Source organism: Cynara cardunculus (genome assembly GCF_001531365.2).
Source record: "Cynara cardunculus var. scolymus isolate 2C chromosome LG 1, CcrdV1, whole genome shotgun sequence".
Lineage (NCBI taxonomy): Eukaryota > Viridiplantae > Streptophyta > Magnoliopsida > Asterales > Asteraceae > Cynara > Cynara cardunculus.
Window position 1 is genome coordinate 18,564,116 of NC_037528.1, and position 20,134 is coordinate 18,584,249.

The 20,134-nt window shown below is 34.6% G+C and overlaps 2 protein-coding genes across 3 annotated transcripts; both read left to right on the forward strand.

Moving 5' to 3' along the window:
• The first annotated feature begins 3,635 nt into the window (after positions 1 to 3,635).
• LOC112513861 (MADS-box protein JOINTLESS-like) lies at positions 3,636 to 9,071 on the forward strand. Of its 2 annotated transcripts, XM_025120219.1 has the most exons (8): positions 3,637 to 4,378; positions 6,248 to 6,326; positions 6,784 to 6,848; positions 6,970 to 7,069; positions 7,553 to 7,594; positions 7,774 to 7,815; positions 8,013 to 8,155; positions 8,734 to 9,071. In XM_025120219.1, the coding sequence occupies exons 1-8, from the start codon at positions 4,173 to 4,175 to the stop codon at positions 8,756 to 8,758; spliced, it is 702 nt and encodes a 233-aa protein (XP_024975987.1). In that variant the 5' UTR covers positions 3,637 to 4,172; the 3' UTR covers positions 8,759 to 9,071. The 2 variants fall into 2 exon arrangements, with proteins under 2 accessions (XP_024975988.1, XP_024975987.1); XM_025120220.1 differs by lacking the exons at positions 8,013 to 8,155; positions 8,734 to 9,071 and adding an exon at positions 7,936 to 8,008 and having other exon boundaries at positions 3,636 to 4,378.
• Positions 9,072 to 9,720: 649 nt separating this feature from the next.
• LOC112513790 (guanosine nucleotide diphosphate dissociation inhibitor At5g09550-like) lies at positions 9,721 to 19,356 on the forward strand. The gene is made up of 13 exons (XM_025120152.1): positions 9,721 to 9,987; positions 11,554 to 11,616; positions 11,706 to 11,789; positions 12,604 to 12,711; positions 12,800 to 12,972; positions 16,125 to 16,239; positions 16,899 to 16,979; positions 17,052 to 17,114; positions 17,725 to 17,823; positions 17,904 to 18,028; positions 18,222 to 18,432; positions 18,861 to 18,935; positions 19,022 to 19,356. Exons 1-13 carry the CDS (start codon positions 9,901 to 9,903, stop codon positions 19,073 to 19,075), a joined length of 1,338 nt encoding a protein of 445 aa, XP_024975920.1. The 5' UTR covers positions 9,721 to 9,900; the 3' UTR covers positions 19,076 to 19,356.
• Positions 19,357 to 20,134: the final 778 nt, after the last annotated feature.

The window sequence follows — 20,134 nt, forward strand, 5'->3', positions numbered from 1 at the left end:
AAATTGAAATATTTATGGAAATGATTAAAGTTCATTTATTATGATTTAAATATTTATGGAAGATGAATACAGTTCATTAATTATGATTAATRCTTTATATTAGGAAATAATCAAAACCTCTATAAAATCACATATTAATCAAATGAAATGGACGGTTGAGATTGAGTTGTATTTGTTGCACAAATGACAAGGGTTGTATAATAACCAACCTCTATATATATATATATATATATATATATATATATTCTTTATTGTTATTATTATTTAGAAAACGTATACCCAATGATTTCTCCATACCTAATAGTAATATTTATTATTGTTGCAAGTTTTATATGCCCACGACATGTATTACACAATAATACTGACAAAGAGTACGTAAAGGTGTCATCAATGGAATATAAAATCTAGGTTTTTGATCAAACTGTTTACTGTTGTCGCATCCTTATGATGCGATAACTTGGAGTTGTCGCATCTGTGTGATGCAATGACTTAAAGTTATCGCATCCTATTGATGCGATGAATAGTTGTTATCGCATCTTTATGATACGAGGAATATGTAAGGATGCGACAAGTTAACTTATCGCACCAATGTGATGCAACAAGTTAGGTTTATCGCACCAATGTGATGCAACAAGTTGGGTTTATCGCACCAGTGTGATGCGATGAGATGAGGTCCTTGCACCAGTGTGTTGCGAGGAAATGGGGTTATCTCACCCATGTGATACGAGAAAATTACATTTTCATCTATATGATGCGATGAGTTATATCAAAATATGTTAAAAGAGTTATTGGGTTATTTGATGCGATAAATTGGTGATATCTTATCTTTTAGATGCGACAAAAGAGGTTTGTTTCATTAAAATGTGATGGATTTGTTATTATTACAAACATGGGTTTATAAATGTGTTTGGTGATCATTCACCGTGTAATAGCCAATAAAGGGGTCTCTCACTAGACCTCAAGGTCTAGCCCTTATTTTGGTGTTTTAAAAATGTGCATTACAGGTCGGGCATAACTAGAGAATAAAGGGAAAGGAAAACTGTGAAGAGTTATATTTTGTTTGCATAAGATGTTGGGATAACATGTTATCTTTTGTATTTGAATACTTGTTATATATACAAGTTTTGTAAGATTTTATGGAAATTTTTCATAGCTACTTGTAATGTACCTTTTGTAGATATTTTGACCAAATGTGTAAATTTGGATTTCCGCATATGTGATTCTTGGGTGCTACACTAAAGTATGTGTTAAAAATGTAATCATGATAAGTACATGGATTTATATGTAAATGTATTTACATATAATTTTATTATTGTTGGGTCTTATTAAAAATTGTAACCTTCAAAAGTAACCCTATTTAATTTTTAGAAAAAAAAAATTCTAAATTTAAAACCCAAAGCCAGGTCCAAATGAGACATTTAATTAAATTATAACACACCATAGGTGTTTAGGAATGTACCTTTTAGGATCTAGTGAAAAATCTGATGCGGCACTTAGAAACAAAACGCGAATTCCTCTATAGTTGATCCACACACGAACACACATAGATCATCCATCAGGTGCTAGCCCAAAATAACCTTAAGTCTAAATAAATGTATGTGGACTAATTAACCAAATTCAGATTATTGAATTCACACCAACTGAATTGGCCTGACACCCTATCTATAAGAGCCGGTATTATAGTCACCCTATAACTTAAAATAATGTTTGATATTTATCTGTAAATAATTATATAATCATCTAAAACTTTAAAGTTATTTAATTTTTTCCATTAAGTTTTTGAAAAGTTATTTTTTAAATAATAGGAAACCTATAATTGATTACTACTACTATTATTATTCTATTAAATGCTTATCTAAAAAAGGCCCATACATACATACACACATACCCATCCCTTGCTTTCACTTAGAATAATCTAGAATTCATGATGAACTTGTAGAATTCTCAAAGTGTATAACAGAGAGTGACAATATTTGTAGATGTTTCTAGTGGATTTTAGGACAATCCTTCCAAAAAGATGGTCCAAGGTTGTAATCAATACAACTTAATTTTAACTGTCCATTTAATTTTATGAACATGTAATTTCATAAAAATTTTAATTGTTTTTTAATATAAAGTATTGATCATAATTAATGAATTCTAGTTTTCTTCCATAAATATTTAAATCATAAATGGACTCTTATAATTTCCATAAATATTCAAATCGTAAATGGACTCTTATAATTTCCATAAATATCTTAATTGATTGGGTTGCATTAATTGTACAAATGTAATGAATTCCATTTGAAACGACCTCCAGTGATTGTTAGCAATGTTTTTAATTTGTTTTATTTTTATTTTTATAATTATTATTAAAACCTCATGTTGATGGATGTGGATATGTACTCCCTAAAAATCAACACAATATATAAACTTGTGAAATACTTGTCAAAAGGCATGCATTTCTTCACCATACACTTTATCCTTGATGTTATGAAACGATGCGAACACCCATCAAAATCAGGAAAATTCTATAAAATAATGTTATTAAAAAATATTTATTTCTTTTATTAAATATTGTGTAAATTAAATCCTTAAATTATAGCTTGTTTATATGTTGAATAAATAGTCTAGATATCGTTTTACTTTCTTTTATGGTTTAAATGTTAAATGAAAAAATGAGTTTTTGAAAAATTCGATTGAATAAAAAATTATGGATTGCAGAGAGAGTATCAATTTACAAATTAGCTAAATAAAAAAAAGTGCTTGATATGAATTTATTAATAATTTAAATCACAATTAATTAAGCTATTTTTATATATTCATTAGTTCATCCTAAACCTAGATAATAAATAGAAATAACTTGAAATTAGAAATAGATCTGGAATAAGAAATGAAGGGAAAAGCATGAATGCTATGATATGTATTTAATTTAACAGAATGGTACTTACATAATGCAGCGGTATACATATTCATTTTAATGTTTTGTTTTAATTTTTGTTTCTATTGATATAATACAGTTTATATGGTTTTAATAAAGATAATATTTTTACTTCTATCATAAAAATTTGAAAAAGTATATCGATATAGTTATCAAATTAACTATTTAAAAGTTCTTATTTTTTGTACAATTTTCTTAATTTTTAGTATAATTTAATTTAGGTCTAATAGCAAATTAATTTAATTTTGGTTTAACAATATAATTTTTATAAAGATAATGATTCTGTTAGAACTCAATGATTATCATAATTATATTTTAGATTTTTTATATTTAAAATAAAATATTTATCCTATATTTGATTATGTTTATCTACAGTTAGTTATACGAATTAAAAAATAAAATTTTAATAAGTTGTACTTAACCACAATTTACTTATAATTTTAAACTTCAAGTAAATATGCATTAATTTACAGTACTTTATTATGCATAAAAAATAACTTTTAAGATTTTTTTTATAAAATATCTTGTACTATAATATAGATAAGCTATAATATTTAATTATTTATAGTGATATTTTATAAATAAAAAATAAGTGTTCCAAGTCATTTGATTTAACAAGTTGTTCTCCATTTTACGCAAAAGGAAGACGAATGGAACTGAAACAACTTTGTTTGGCCATAAAAAGTACCTAAAAATGTTCCAACCCCTGCAACTTTTCTTAAATATTCGATAGATAACAAATTTACACAATAGACGGTTTCCTTTTACACAACAGTTCTCTCTTCAACCCCCCAAGAACCAGACCACTTCCCCCAATTCACCCTTCATCCCTGACATCAACTCAAAATCAAATAAGTTTCCTTCAATCTCTGCTTCATCTACAAAATCTCCATTCTCTTCTTCATGGGTTTTTCATTTTCTTTCTAGTTCCACAAGCTTCTTGAAAAATATCACCACCTTTATGCACCAATCATCATCATCACCATCTGGATCTGGGTAAAAGAGGGAATCGGGTAAATGGGTGTTCATGTCTCTTGCTGATTCTGTCTAGGGTTACTGATTTAAACCTTTGATCTGTATACCCAATTTTGGCAAAGAAAAAATGCTGCTTTTTTGGTTCTTTTCTTCTTTTGCGACCTACAGAATTAATTGTTTCCATTACTAGAAAACCCTTGATTTGAACGCTGAGTTATTCCTGGTTTTCTTGATAACTTTCACTGGGATTTAGATGAAATATTTCCAAAAATAGTGTATGTTGTGTTGCACTGGAGGTATGATGGCTAGGGAAAAAGTACAGATTAAAAAAATTGATAATGCAACAGCAAGAAGGGTGACTTTCTCCAAGAGAAGAAGAGGCTTATTCAAGAAAGCTGAAGAGCTTTCTGTACTTTGTGATGCTGATGTTGCTGTCATCCTCTTCTCCTCCAATGACAAGCTCTTTCACTATTCCAGCTCCAGGTATGTATTTAGGGTTATGTATGTGTTTTTTATGTGTGTCAGTGTGTGCTTTCTTGGATATCTCTCTCATATGATTCTTTGTATATTGCTTCTTTTTCTTGTGCTGTAGGGTTTATCATGAACTTCAGCAATTAGGGTGGTTTTACATGTGTTTTTGCTTGTTTAGTTGGGTTATTTGAATCTTTTGCTTATAATCTGATTATCCACAAGCTATTATATAGTCTTGAATATGGGACTGAGTACTGTGTAGGTTTGTACTTCATGCTTAATTGCTTGTACGGTACCGATTCAATGAAAGTTTGATCTTATGGCCACTCTTTTTCTTCACCTTTTTCTTGGAAATTGTTTGCTATGAGATTGTTGTTATGATTTCGTTGTGAAAAGCTGAACAGGAAAAAGGATGCTCAAAGAGGGTTGAGGAGGAAGTCTTTGCATTCAGTCTTTCTTTTGCTTACATACAGAACAGATTAATTTTGTGATTCCATTATGTTCTGAGCATATGGTGCTTAAAGGCTCTTTGCCTTTGTGAGGGTTGAGAAGGGGGGTCTAACAGCGATCCATTTATTTGCGTTTTGCAAGGGTAAAACCGTTAATTTCTTTAACTCGTGACTGCAGTAAAAAGGAACTCAAATTGGAGGTCGAATAGAGTTAGGTTAGTTTAGGCAAGACTTAGAAGAACCAAACTCCTTCACATGGTCACATGTTATGTATGTATATGTATTCTTTGTTAGGTTGCAGTTATATTAAGTGTTTGAAACGTATTTCTTTTGTTATTGACATGTGTACCCAACGATATGAGAAGTTCTTTTGGTTTTAGTTTATGGTTAGCTTGAGGGTGGTAGACGAGATGAAGGGAGTTAGAAAGGTTGATGGAGGGATGCGGGGCGGGTTAGAAAGTTGTCAAATAGGTTACCAACGATGGATAGAGGGCCGTTTGTTTCTCCTTACCGTTTTTATGTTTCATTGTACCTTCTTCTCCTTTTGTTGCTTTCTATATAGTATCTTTGTTTCTTCTTACCTTTTGCTCAACACTCACGCACAAGCCGGGGATTTTCACAGAAACAGTTGCTCTACCCTTTTAGGGTGGAGGACATGCATGTTTCCCAACCCCAAGACCCTACTTTTCAAATAGGATATATATTGGCTTTGTTTGGCTTGCTTTGGTTTAGTTCATGTAGATTGTAAATCCATTATAATGTCCCAAACTTGACTGAAGCACACTATGCAAGTACAAAGTTTCTTAAAAACCAATTGTAAAGGCTACAAACAACCTCGCAAATTTAGTATTCCCTTCGTTCCATGCCCGATAAAGAAACATTTGAGGACTTAATCTTGTGGGTGCATAGCGTGAATGAGTAAGAACTAAGAAATTTAGTTCTTGTGGGACGGAAGGTGTAGATAAGAAGCTAAAGAATGCTGCAACTTACCCTATAAACGACCCAAAATCCTAGAATTTCTATCTTCATAACAACATGAGGAACACAAACACTTGTATACCGGACCTAACAAAACATTGACAGGGTAACTTAACCAACACAAGTTTTAATATCAGAAAATGAGTTACTGTGCACTACATCTGGACGTCTTTGACCATACCACGATGTGCAGATCTAGATATTTAGAAGCAACAATTGTATTTATCGTTTAATTACTTGAAGTTGCTCCACCTATGAACATGTAATAAAACTGATGTAGTGATCAGTTCTATTTTTAACTTGATTGTTTGTTTAAAGGTTCTTTGAGATAATGATATAGTAATGATTGATGATTGTAAAACATTGATCACAACAGATGCTTGTGTTGTAGCATAGCCTCGGTATGTCCATTAGTTGTACTTTAACATGCTTGTCTTTCTGACATCTCTTGCAGTATGAAAGAAGTACTTGAAAGACGTAGCTTGCACTCGAGAAATCTTGAGAAGCTAAACCAACCTTCTCTTGAGTTGCAGGTCCTCAGCTTAGTTTTTGGTTTCTTGCTCTGTCACTACAATTATTTATTTATTCCTTCTCTTTTCTTAATCAAGTCTTTGAGCAACAAATAAGGTTGTGACCATGGTTGAACCACCGAAATGGTCTTTTGCAAAACACAAGTGAAAGGCTTCCCTCCACAACTGTCACCAATTAACTGGAGGAGTCTTGGTGTATCGTGGATGCCAGACTTTTTCAGTTTTTATAGAGTTTTGGCTACTAAGAAGGTCTCTAGATTGTAGCCCGACCTTGATTTTGCTTCTTTCTTTCACAACGTCGTCTCATGATATGATGGGCAAGTCCTAAATCTAGAAGTTTACATGGTTTTAGATTGGATTTTGATAATTGTCATTTGGATTTCGAACAATCAATAAGGGATTTGAATTCCTTTTTTGTTCGAATGCAAACTATGTTCAAATATTTCATTTTGTTTTGCAGCTGGTTGAAGACACCAACTATGCCAACTTAAGCAAAGAAGTTGCAGAGAGAACCCTAGAACTAAGGTACACACACAGATATATATATATATATATATGTATGTATGTATGTATGTATGTATGAATGTATTCTCTGTGTATATATCTGTATGTTATTCGGATCTTGGATTGATTCCTTTTGAAGCAGACGGTTGAGAGGGGAGGAGCTGCAGGGTTTAGGTATCGAAGAGCTGCACCAACTCGAGAAGTCACTTGAAGCTGGATTGAGCCGTGTTGTAGCAAAAAAGGTGTGGTTGCTTGCTTTCTGTTACTTGTTACTTCGCCATTCATGAATTTTAATTTATATTTGATCAACAGTCAAACACTTACTATAACCTATATATATATATATATATATCCAATAAATTGTTGCAACTTTCACCAGCAAATACTTTCTCCCTCTGTAAAAAATCGAAACAATACCATTCGAACCGCATCTTGGATTTGCAAATGCATAAAAGTTGGAACAAAAATCTCTTTGTGGCCACGGAGGTTCAAATACGGCGACTCCGGACTACCTGCAAAGCAGGTTGTCGTCCTGGGATTAGTCGGCTCGCGTAGCGGGTTGGATATCCAGGTTAATAAAAAAAAAGTGGAACATCTTTTATGGAAAGAAAAGAAAAATCAATTACATTGCAGCTTTTTAGGTGAATAGCCTTTTGACACTTTTTTTGAACATTCTTGTTGGTTGGAAGGTGATGCATTTACAAATAATCTTGTTATTTTTCCAGGGTGAGGCGATCATGAATGAGATTAATCATCTTCAAGAGAAGGTCAGAACTCGAACTTCATGATTCCACTTTTTCGCTACTTAACAATATACAGACTACGAGCATAATAAGTGGTCATGAAGCAAGCGTATTACGCCTTTTGGCATTGCAAAAGATATATTGTTATTGTAGTACTTTAACGTCGATCCTGCTAATTTGTTAAAGATTGGTAAAACATGCAGGAAGTGAAACTCATGGAAGAGAACGACAAGCTAAGACAAGAAGTACGCTCCCTAATCTTTCTTTCCGTTTAATTTCTACTCCACTAAAACAACGACGACCTTTGCTTTAGCAAGTTTGGTCTCTTTTTTTGTTTATTAAGATCATTAAATGTCTTGCTTTAGCAAGCTTGGTCTCTTTCTTTGTCGCTGTATACGTGTTTTTCCTGACTTGCATTCATTTGAACGACGGAATTATGAAGCTTCTGAAAATATCAAGTGCTCAGAAACCAGGTGTTGGTCATGACTCCGGTGACTCTGGGGAATCATCGGAGTCTACCAATATCTGCAACTCCGCTGGTCCTCCACAAGATTACGAAAGCTCTGGTACATCCCTCAAGCTCGGGTGAGTACATCCTTGCTTTTGAAATTACCTTTAAATCGTTGTATATATTTTCACATATTCTTCAACCACCGGTCGAAATAATTATATCAGTTACATCCATTACAACAAAATCGGTTTATAGGACAACAAAAGTGTTTTAAGTTCATTAAACCAAACACTTGTGTGTGCGGTGTTGTAACGAGTTTATACAACGTTTTTGGACGTCTTGCCAAACTTTTTATAACACTTTTGAAATAAAGTGTATTTATTAACCCTTTACAGGACACTTTCCAAAATGCTGTATTAAACACGTATTTTATAGGACAGATTTTTTTCCTTCAAATAGTGTCATATAAAAAAGGGCTAATTGGACACTTTGCTTCATAAGTGTTCTAAAAAGATTGTTAAGCCGTCCAAAAACGTTGTATAAACTTATTACAACATTCCTAGGTAGGACCCACAAGTGTGTGGTCCTATAAACTTAAGTCTTGTAAAGTAATATATTATGACACTTGGATATTTTTTTTGTATCCTATAAACCCGAATTTGTTGTAGTGATCATCTGGTTTTTTTAACGACCATTTGGTTTGGTTGGGCAGGTTACCTTATTCAGGATGGATATGAAAGCTTACATATAGTATGTAAATGGAAGCCAATTAGTATCGTTAAAAATGGTTTCTTTTAGCCCCCCATATAAACATTTGGGGTTAATTAGTTGGATGTACTCAATTACTCCTTCCTGCGAAATAAAATTAAAGAAAAATACGTTGCAATCTATTAGTAGTTGTATAAAATGTCACCAATACTTTTCAAGGAGTATTTGGGAAGTTTCATTGATGTTCTAAGACATGTATTTTAGATAAATATTGTTGTTTAATATTATGTGTGAAACTTGTATTACTTGGAGTTGGAGGGTATAAAAATCTGAAATTATCTGGTTCTTTGCATTAGTCGTTCTTCTATTTTCACAAATTTGATCGTAATGTGTAAAAAAAATTCCGTAAGTACATCATCGGAAGCTTTTATAGTCTTAGCAGAATAATTTGAGTTTGACAACAATGCATCGGGCGGGTTTAAGAGAGAATACTAAAAAAATGAGAACAATGGAAACGTCGATACTATCCAGAATAATAATGACGATTACATCTTGCTAAAAAAGTAACGAACCTTGATATATGAAATGATATTGTATGAACACGATATATTTATGTATAAAAATGAATTTATGAAATCATAATATTTATTAGTTTTATATTTGATTTGTTTTCTTTTATACATAATTCAAAAATAAGAACCACAAGGTGGTGACCGGTGAGTTTGAGTTCGGCTTCAAAAGTTAAAAGTACCTGAAGATTGCATGTTCAATTTCAAGGAGGATTGAAAATCCCCTTCTGGCTACGGATGTTCAAATGCGGTGACTCCGGGTTATTCGCAAAACAGGTGGTCGTTTTGGGATTAGTCGGCTCAAATAGCAGGTTGGATATTCAGGTTAATAAAAAAATAGTTAAAAAATAATAAACAAATTTCAGTTTTTTGGTTTAAAGTTACGAAAAAGGGTGGATTAGTGGAGGGCCCACCACGTACACAGAAATCCTTCAAATTTGGCGGGGGCTTGATAACCGAATGGTTCTGCTTGAGACCTGTTCCTCTTAAACGACGCCCGACGATATCTCCTTCATCCTTTCTCTCTCAATCTCATCTATTCTTCTGCTTCGATTAAAATCACTCCATCTTATCAGATGTTCTGTTAACCTAATCGAATCGCCATGGATGAAGAATACGACGTCATAGTTCTCGGCACCGGTCTCAAGGAATGCATTCTTAGTGGTCTCCTCTCCGTTGATGGCCTCAAAGTATACCCTCTCTGAACTTATTTGTTTGTGTATATCGTGTATATGTTCAATTACTCACACAGATTTGTTTATGATAGAAATGATCGAATCTGTTTTGATTAATGTCGATCTAGCTACTCGTCGTTGAAAATTTTGATTCGGACTTTCAGAACTTTTTTTATTGATGCCGACTTACCTGAAAAGAATGAAAGGAATTGGTCTGATATTGGGGTTTCAGGTTCATGCTATAGGATTTGCACAACTTCGAGTTTTGTGCTCAGATAAACTTTACCGAGTGCAATTAGGATGTCTCAACTCACATTCTGAGAAATTCCAAAAAGAGAAAGATGCACATTGCACATTGCACATTGTACAGCAGCAGAGCCGTTAAGGATTGAACTATAACGTATTGGACCATAAAGCAGTCACTTGTAACGACACAAAGAATTGAAATCGAGATTCACCCAATTTTGGCTAGGTTCCCAAACAGTAACGCTTTTTCTGGAAGTTCCACTAAAATTAAAAGAGATGTTACAAATTTCGACCTTCAAGATCTAACGGAGAAATTAAAAGCTCCTTATATTTTTCCTCTATGCACACACTATGTTTTGTTTTGGATATTTATCATATATGCAATTTCTCACATTGGACTAATAATGAGATATATATATATATACACACACATATATTAAAGCAATAGCTCCCAGAAATGATTATTGACTCGATGTACAACTTATCTTTGTAAAGTAATAAATCCCTTCTGTGTGTGACTTCCTTATTCTCAAATACCAAAATCTCTAACCTTACTCCCGGACTCGATGAAAAACCACTTCTGGGACATAGCATCAAACTTGTTTGATCCTCCTTGTCAACTAAAGCATTGCAGTACACTTGGACACCTTCAATCAGGAATAACTTATTTTTATTACTTGCCCAAATCTACTTGAACTAGCAAGTTCAGATATATTTTCTCTTGTTAACCAAATTTCAGAGGTGACCTAACAAATAGCTAAAGTTCTTTTTTCTAACCAAATCTTCAAAGGGTGACAAGTATAGCTAGACTTCATAAACCAACTTCGGATCAGTTTTAGTTAGGCATGGGTTTGGGAATTTGGTTCAATTTTGTTGTATCAGCTTAATGGTTGGGTTTTGATTATAGTTTCAGTTATGGGTTGCTTCTCAAGGGTCGTTGTGATTCAGTTTCTTAAGGTTTGGCTTTGGTTTTTCTTTCTTTTTCTCGATTCCCCATTTAAAGCTAAATGGGATGTAATCCATATGCACCTCATGGACTGTTGATTAAAGATGTTACTCTTCTCCATTGTTTGTCTGTTGTAAGAATAGTTAGAAGTTAGATTGACCTTCACTGTTTCTGTCTGTGTTTTGAGCAATTTCACACCCCAAAATCCTGAGAGCACCAAATATACACCAGTCGGAAATGCCAGGATAGTTGTTTAGATTTTTTAGGAAGCTTTCTTGTCTGAGCACTAGAATATATTGTTTTTATTTTGATTACACGTATAATGATTAGTCACTCGTAAGAAAGACAAATGCTGATCTTATACAATCATTACTTGTCCTATTGTACAGGTACTACACATGGATAGAAATGATTACTATGGAGGAGAGTCAACTTCACTAAACCTAAACCAGGTATTATAGCTGAATAAATCATATAAAATTCTTACTATTATAGTATTATTTTTGCTACCCATTTGACATTAATATACAAATCTGTATAGCTCTGGAAGCGATTCAAGGGCAGTGATTCGCCTCCTGCAGAACTAGGTGCAAGCAGAGACTACAATGTCGATATGATCCCCAAGGCATGTCTAGTTTTCCTTTGAAAAGGAAATTAATACATATTATGAATGATTGTCTTGAATTTGTGTGAAATTGCTAATTGAGTTCTCATTGATTTCTCATTCTACAAGGTCAGTGAATTGTCTGACTTCAACAAGTTAAGAAGTTATTAATCTTAATTACGCACAAAAAGTAATCAAGTTCCCTTTTGAAGTATTTGGATGGTGAACTTTTCAAGTTAGTCTGGCATCAAGTCTAGAAGGTGCATTTAATTTTAGGAAGTGTTAAAACTGTGTGACATTGTTTGTGGATGTTCCATATCTGCCGTACTTCTGCAACCAAGTCCAAACTTGCTAAAACAGAGAATTATGATTACGAAAAGTTACTCACAGATATGCAGCAAAAATGGTGCTAATTTAGCAGATATAGTGCTAATTTAATGGCACTTTCCCAACCCGTGATAGCCAGCAAAAAGATCTGATACACACACATACTGCAGTAAAGCTGTCCATCTATCTAGACACCTTAGCCTCTCTGCCTACAGTCTAGGATGATGGATGCCTTATTCTTGTCTTATTCTACAAGGTAGAACTGCAATGATACGGAATCATGCCATAAGATAAAGAACATCATGGTGAACTCATGATACATGGTTATAGTCCTTTGTGCTTATGCTGACTCTGTTGATACCAAATTTTCTCCGTTCAATGTACATCTGATTTTACTTCTCTAAATGCTACAACTACTATTAGTGTTATTATCATTTATATAGCTATTAAAAGCTCATTGCATCACATTTATCTCTTATTTTTCATCATTACGTGTGCGCTTTTGCAGTTCATGATGGCTAATGGTGCCTTAGTTCGTGTTCTAATTCACACTAGTGTCACAAAGTACCTTAATTTCAAGGCTGTTGATGGTAGCTTTGTGTACAACAAAGGAAAGGTATGAAATCCCCTAAGCTTACAATGAGCAATTATTCTAACCTTCAACTTATAACTATTATCTTTGAAAAATCGGGATTTTCGTTTAGATTCACAAAGTGCCAGCAACTGATGTTGAAGCACTTAAATCCCCTCTCATGGGATTATTCGAGAAGCGCCGTGCTCGGAAGTTCTTCATTTATGTTCAGGATTATGATGATAATGATCCAAAATCACATGAAGGGCTGGATCTCACCAAAGTACCTGCAAGAGATGTTCTCTCGTACTATCTTATCCTATTCTCTTTTTTCATTGGTTGCATGATATATACCTGCTTAGGTTAATAAATGATGTTTTCTGAAAGAATGTAACACAACAGATGGTTTATTAAATTATGTTCATGAAGGACAAACTTCAGATGATCTAAATTACAATATACCCTCGGTTTTTAAGGCCAAGAATAGGAAATTCTCTTGACGCTGTCTGCTCCGATGAACTATTTATTTCACATAACTTGCGCAGAGGGATGCAAATCTTTACTGCTTAACACCTTTGTCAAATAAAATTTCTGGTTATCTTTGACCTTCTATTAGTAGAATTTGTCAAAAAATGACGCTGTGGCAGTAGTTCGCGTTTACTTCAGTCCTGCATGAGGCATCCAGAGATATAGTTCACATGGAATTTATATGTTTCACTCTGTCAATATATAATGAAATGAAGTACCAGTTGTTCATTAGACAAGATGTACTTCCATTCTCTAGTGACCATGTTTGTTCATGTCAACTAAATACTTGTGGATAATTACGTCCTTTAACGAATGGGATTTTGCATGGAGTTGACAAGCATGGTTTCATGCATCATAATTTCTAGATTCTTATGTAACAAATATCCATGCTCCCAAATAGCCTGTCTCTGCCTGTTCATAATATATTACAGTCATTGCTTCAATGGAATTTTTGTACTGCTCTACTTTATCCCGCTCATGTTTCTTTCTTTCACTTGGCATATCTCCAAGTCATCCCATATTTCATACAAAGGGATCATAATATGTGTTTACCTAATATGTATAAGAACAAATAACTTGTTTGAATTACTACAATGATATATAAACTTGAACAAGGATTTGAGGATATGTCAAACCAAATCCTGTTAGATTCTTCCTACTTCCCATCTACGAAGTTAGTTCATCTTATATTGCTCATGGAGACGAAGTTTTCTTCACATTATTCTTTTGCTCTGAATCTACTCAAAGAAATGAAGAAAACGCCTTTTTAGGAAATTGGATGGTTCTTAGTGAAATCATGATGTCGTCATTCTTTCTAGCTCTCCACAAATATCAGGACTGTATGCTAGATTGTAGAAGATGTTACAGGATACAATGAGGTACTAGGACAAATAGATAACTCTACAAATTCCTAGTGAATTCGGCAGTCTTCAGGTTCTTTGTTGGAACTCCAGTAGGCATCAGCTATGCAGCTAAGAGGTCTTGATGTCGATAAACATCATTTCAAACAAGCAGCCTGTGACATTATGCTATCCATGCTCCCTATGTGACTTGCAAAGAACACTTTTTAAGATGATATCACTGGTGCTTCTCATAAAGGTTTGGGGTTTGAATGGATACTTTATGATGCCAAAACCCATGATATGGACTCATGGCTCAGAATATTACATAATGGAAACTGTAGATAACTAATAAAAGAAACCCAACAGAGAAAAAAGAATAAATATACTCACACTCTCAAGTTGGAGCATAGATATCGTCATGGCCAATTTACAGCTTATAGATCGATTTGGGTCTTCCATAAAGGTTCATCAAGAAATCAGTTGACTGGTAATCTTCCAAGCACAATGCCATCTTTGTAAACAACAAAAATAACTCGCTCACCTAAAAAAAAATTAACACGGAACAATCATTGTCATTTTTGGGTTACCTAAATGTTGGAGGACCTATGTAGAATGCTCAAACCGAGCATTGAGATTTGAGACTGCCTGCAACTTATTAAGATCTTCTAAGTTGGCAGATGATGCAAGACAACTCGTCAACCATAAACCTTAGAGATTGATCCAAATATATCTTGCCCTCAAGGAAGTTATTAACATTTTTTAACCATTGAAGAAGCAAATGGTAAATAGCTGCAGGGAAATACAAGCCGTCTTAGCCACAGTCCCCTCGTAGTCGATGTCATAACTGTGGCAGGGATAAGGGCATCTAGAGGATCACACTGGGTATTGGGTTGAGTATCTGACTGTATATCTAATAAAATTTATGGTTGTACTTGCATTCCTTGCAGCAGTATAAACCACTGCCCTATTCATCAGTTACGTATAATCTTTAAAAATGGCTTCTTGAGGAGGTATATTTGGTTTTTTTGTAGTTGAGGAAGGTGCCTGATTACTGATACAAGAAAGGTCTGTGACATGAGTATCTTGCCCTTCAGTGACAAAAGGTCAGTACAGGGGATGCAATCTATATTACCTAGCAAAGCAATAGAGAACAGAGATGCAGCCTAGGAATGCGATTGATAAAGCATCAGAGAGTAATGGTGGCAGAGAAGTCCCTGAGGAAGCGATTGGTAGCCGTGACAAGCCTGATGAAGCTCTGGTCAATCAGTGGTAGCTGCAGTTCGTATGTTGGGGGGCATACATATATAAGGGGATAAGGTTTTGATTATCAGAGTCTCAACTTTGATACCATGAGGCAGACCTCCCTATAAATAGTGTGCATTAGGTGTTTATGTGGGATGAATAATACATAAAGAAATCTTTATACAAAGGAACATAAAATTGGCATCCCCACCGGCCGTGGCTTTAGCCTAGCAGATAAGGAGGTGGGCATCCTTGCAGAATGAGTGCGAGTTCGACTCCAGGCACCACTCACCTGCCCCTGGGACACGATTTACCTCATGATGGCCTTGAGGCTGGTATTGTGGGGCGCTCCAGAGGGTGGTGTCATACCCTTTTTGCACACCATAAAATTGGCAACCTAATAAAGAGTACAGAAAACCATATAAACCAACATCCTTTGAGCATTCTGTTTGGACAACACAGCTTAAATCTTTGATCTTATTGCATGTTAATTTTTTCCATGGTAATCAGGTGGATTTGTTGCTTTTTAATTGTTAGCTGATATTATTTTTTTGATTAAAAAACAAAGATGATTCAATGGTTTTCGTCTCAACACTTTAGCTCAACTGCTAAATATGAACAGCTACACTTTAGCTCTATTTGTTAAGTCAGCATGTACGGATATATTAAGTATTGCACAAAAGGAAGAATATCCATTCCCTCAGTTTACTCTCACATATACAAGAATGTTAACCGAAGGAATATGTTATTTGCTGATTCACTCAGGAGAGAAACAGTAGTTGAAAAGAGAATCAGTTATTTAACTCCATTACTGCTAATTTTGGTTGTTTGACTTGTTTTATGTAGGAAAAAATATGGACTAGATGATAATACAATTGATTTCATTGGGCATGCATTGGCACTCTATAGGGACGACAAATATTTGGACCAACCAGCTGTAGATTTTATCAAGAAAGTTAAGGTTAGAAATCCAACATGAAGGCATGAAATTTTTTTCTCAGTTTGATACCTGAACTTCTTTAGTTCTTTATTATAATTGTCCATGTTGTGTGTTAGCAATTAGTGATGTAAGACTACCTTATTTTCAGTTCATGATTTTTGTCCACAAGATATCTTATATACTCATCATCTGATAGTAATTTAGACATTCTACTTTTCTAAAGTACGTGCTCTATTTAACATCACAACTGTTATGGACAAATTGACCAATGATGATTAGATATATGTAATTACCTAAAAGGTCCACATTTTTGAAAAGTAGCATCCATTTAACAAAATAGGGGAGCAATATCTAATGTTAGAATGTTGCAATTTAAATCTATATAAATTTTTTAAATTTTGCGTTGACATTTTAAAGAACACTAGTTAGCCTTTGGTCTATATGGACGGGTTCCTAGTCTGCAAGATTTCTCAAAAGAAAAAAACACTGCACTCTGTTTGTAGCCAAAATATCTTTTAGCTGCATCTGTCCTCATCAATTGCAATATATGGTTCACATTTTAGTAGTGTTACAAAGTCATGACTCATGAGGGTATAAATACCCCTTTGATCTAGCATTATTGGTATTAATTTCCTGATTGCTTATGGTTATAGCTGATTCACCTTTTATTCCTCGAATAGCTTTATGCAGAATCACTAGCTCGGTTTGCAGGAGGTTCCCCATATATTTACCCCCTATATGGACTAGGAGAATTACCTCAGGTACAATTCCATTGGCAGCATTTATCTAGTTTGGTACCTTATCTATTTAACTTTATCTGTTAAATTTGCCAGGCATTTGCTCGCCTGAGTGCAGTATATGGAGGCACCTACATGCTCAACAAACCAGAATGCAAGGTAATCCATTAATATCATTGTACTAGAGTAATCTAAAATCCTTTTTACTGTACTTGAGGTTAAACAGTGATTATGGTCCACTTCTGTCACACAGGAAATCATTAGATTGATATGTAATGCTAACTTGTAGCATCAACAGTTTTTCTAGTTAATCTGATAAGAAGGATGCCTAATCTCAGCTTGATTAACAGTGTTCAAAGATGGGCAGGGTGAAAGTTCCTATCCTAAGAAATTTAATGTAAAAAAATGTTTTAAGAAAGATGCAACCTTTTCAACAGTTTGGATGGTCAAATCTGAAATGATAATGCTCTAGTGGCTTGTTTCTCATGCATAGAAAGTTGGATCTTGTTCCGGATTTCGCCATTTCTGCTTTAGAAAGAAAAGGGCCCTTCATTAGATGCATAAGCAAAGTGGTATAATAGCACCTGTCTCGAATTTTTCTTTTCTTTTGGTTATAACAAATTATGGCATTTACTGAAGGTTTAGGATCAAACTAGAATCAGGATCAAAGGTGGTCAAATAGCCACACATTGTAATGCAAGATACGCGATGCATATCATCAAAGACACCTGCTATGATAAGTTTACTCAGATGACTATTAATATGACAGGTAGAGTTTCAAGATGGGAAGGTATTTGGTGTGACATCAGAAGGAGAAACTGCTAAGTGCAAAAAAGTAGTGTGTGATCCATCATATTTGCCTGACAAGGTAAACTATCTGCAAAATTTTAATTTACTAGCCTTTTAATTTTCTCGTTATTAAATTCCCAATTCTGTTTATTGCAACAGGTAAAGAAGGTTGGTAAAGTAGCTCGTGCTATATGCATCATGAGCCATCCCATCCCAAACACTAATGATGCTCATTCAACCCAAGTTATCCTGCCCCAGAAACAGCTAGGCCGCAAATCTGACATGTATGTATTCCAAGATTTACATTTTTAACCTTCAATGGAACTAAATAAATGTGTCTATTACAAGATTTACATTTTTACAAAGAGTTGACTGCACAGTCTACATAGTAGCACTAAAGTAGTGAAAACTTGTAATGGAATCAGCCCATAGTTAGCATTCCATGATACCTGATGCTGTTATTTAATCTATTTGCAGGTATCTGTTCTGCTGCTCATATTCTCACAATGTAGCCCCGAAAGGTAAATACATTGCTTTTGTGACAACAGAGGCAGAGACGGATAGTCCTGAGCAGGAACTGAAGCCTGGGATAGAGTTGCTTGGACCTGTGGACCAGATCTTCTTTGATGCTTATGACAGATATGAACCCACTAACCAGGGTGCAGAAGATCACTGTTTCATATCTACTGTGAGTATATCTATTTTACAAGCTTATCCTTAAAGTTAAGGACTCTTTTTTTTTTTTTTGTTGAAACTTTTCATCACCAGTTCTCCGATCTCCACTGTGTGTATTGGGATCAGGATTCTGAGACAACAAATAGTTTTTCTAACTAATGAATGTTTGTCATGCTAAAACATTTCATAATAAGTTTATTCTAGAAGACCCAAAAAAGCTTCCTATTGGTGAACCTTTTCCTGTCATTCCACAGATGCATTCTGGCATTTCACTGAGCAATATAAAAAGAGATCCAACCGCTTAATCAGGCACAATGCGGTTTAATGTTACAAGTTTCTAAACAAATGCACTAAGATAGATTATATCACATATAAATGGACCCACCTTTTGTTACTTGAGATGTCATTTGATTCTTATCATAAAGTTGTTGTCTCCTCCAGAGTTATGATGCAACGACACATTTTGAGACTACAGTACAAGATGTGATTGCAATGTACAGCCAAATAACCGGAAAGGTAAACTTTAATACCAGATATTGTTTTGATCTTTACTATACATTTTCTTACAATTGAATCCGGTATTTGATGGTGTAATATGACAGACTCTTGACTTGAGTGTGGACCTTAGTGCTGCAAGTGCTTCCAACGAAGAGTAGCAATAACAAGAGTCTGGCATTCTATCTCTGACTTAACAGGAGTTTCAAGACAAAAACGAGTCATGCTCTCCTATCTTGGTGTTTTTCCCTTCTCATTACATACAGGACCAGATGGTACACCTCAGCAGGATGCTGTAATTTCCGTAGTTGGTTATTAGCGTGTATTTTGATTTGCTTAAGGGCAGCTTTTTGAATCAATAAATTTAGGCGATTTCTTTGATAGAAGAAATGCATCCCAAGAACGTTTACTCTCTTTCAATCTTTGGAGGTTACTTTGAATCCTTTCTATTGCAATATCTTTAATAACATCTGGTGGTGCCTTTCTGAGAAAGAAGGGCTTGGAACACCAGGAGAGCTCACTATACGTTGGCCGAATTCATGCAACAACAGGACTTAGGGCTTTACTCTTTAGCGGATTACACCTAAATAAATCCGTGCAAATTTTGGCCTAATTATAGAGTTTTGAGCGAAATTTAAAAAAATTTGAGTGTTACGTTAAACTATATGTAACAGCAGCATAACATAGCCATATTGCATCCTGAATACCAAACCATACACAAATGCACAAAGAAAGGCAATCATATGCCCCTCACCCATTTATGAGTCTAAAAACATGTACATACACAAAAGAATTCATTTTGATCCCTGTCACAACCAAACATACTTTTCCCCGAGTAATCCATCACGAATTTTCTACAACAATAAGACTGGGGCTCAAAGGTCATTAGTCGAGGTGTGCGAGAATATGAAGAACCCCAAATTACTTTTTCCAAAAAGCCTTGAGGATGAAAGGGAGGTTCCAACATATATAGAAGAGAAATGATCCAAGTTCAGCCGATGTGGACTCAAACATGCCTCCTCCAACGGAGGCTAGAGGAGGACAGATTGTCTAAAGTGTCGAGAGGACTTGGCGAGTACAAATTACCCCAGGGTGTCGAGTCACTAGAGTGTAGATCTTGGCTCTGATACCATGTGAGAATATACATAGAACCCCATATTACTTTCCAAAAGAGCCGTTAAGAATAGAAGGGAGGTTCCAACATATAGAGGATAAACGGT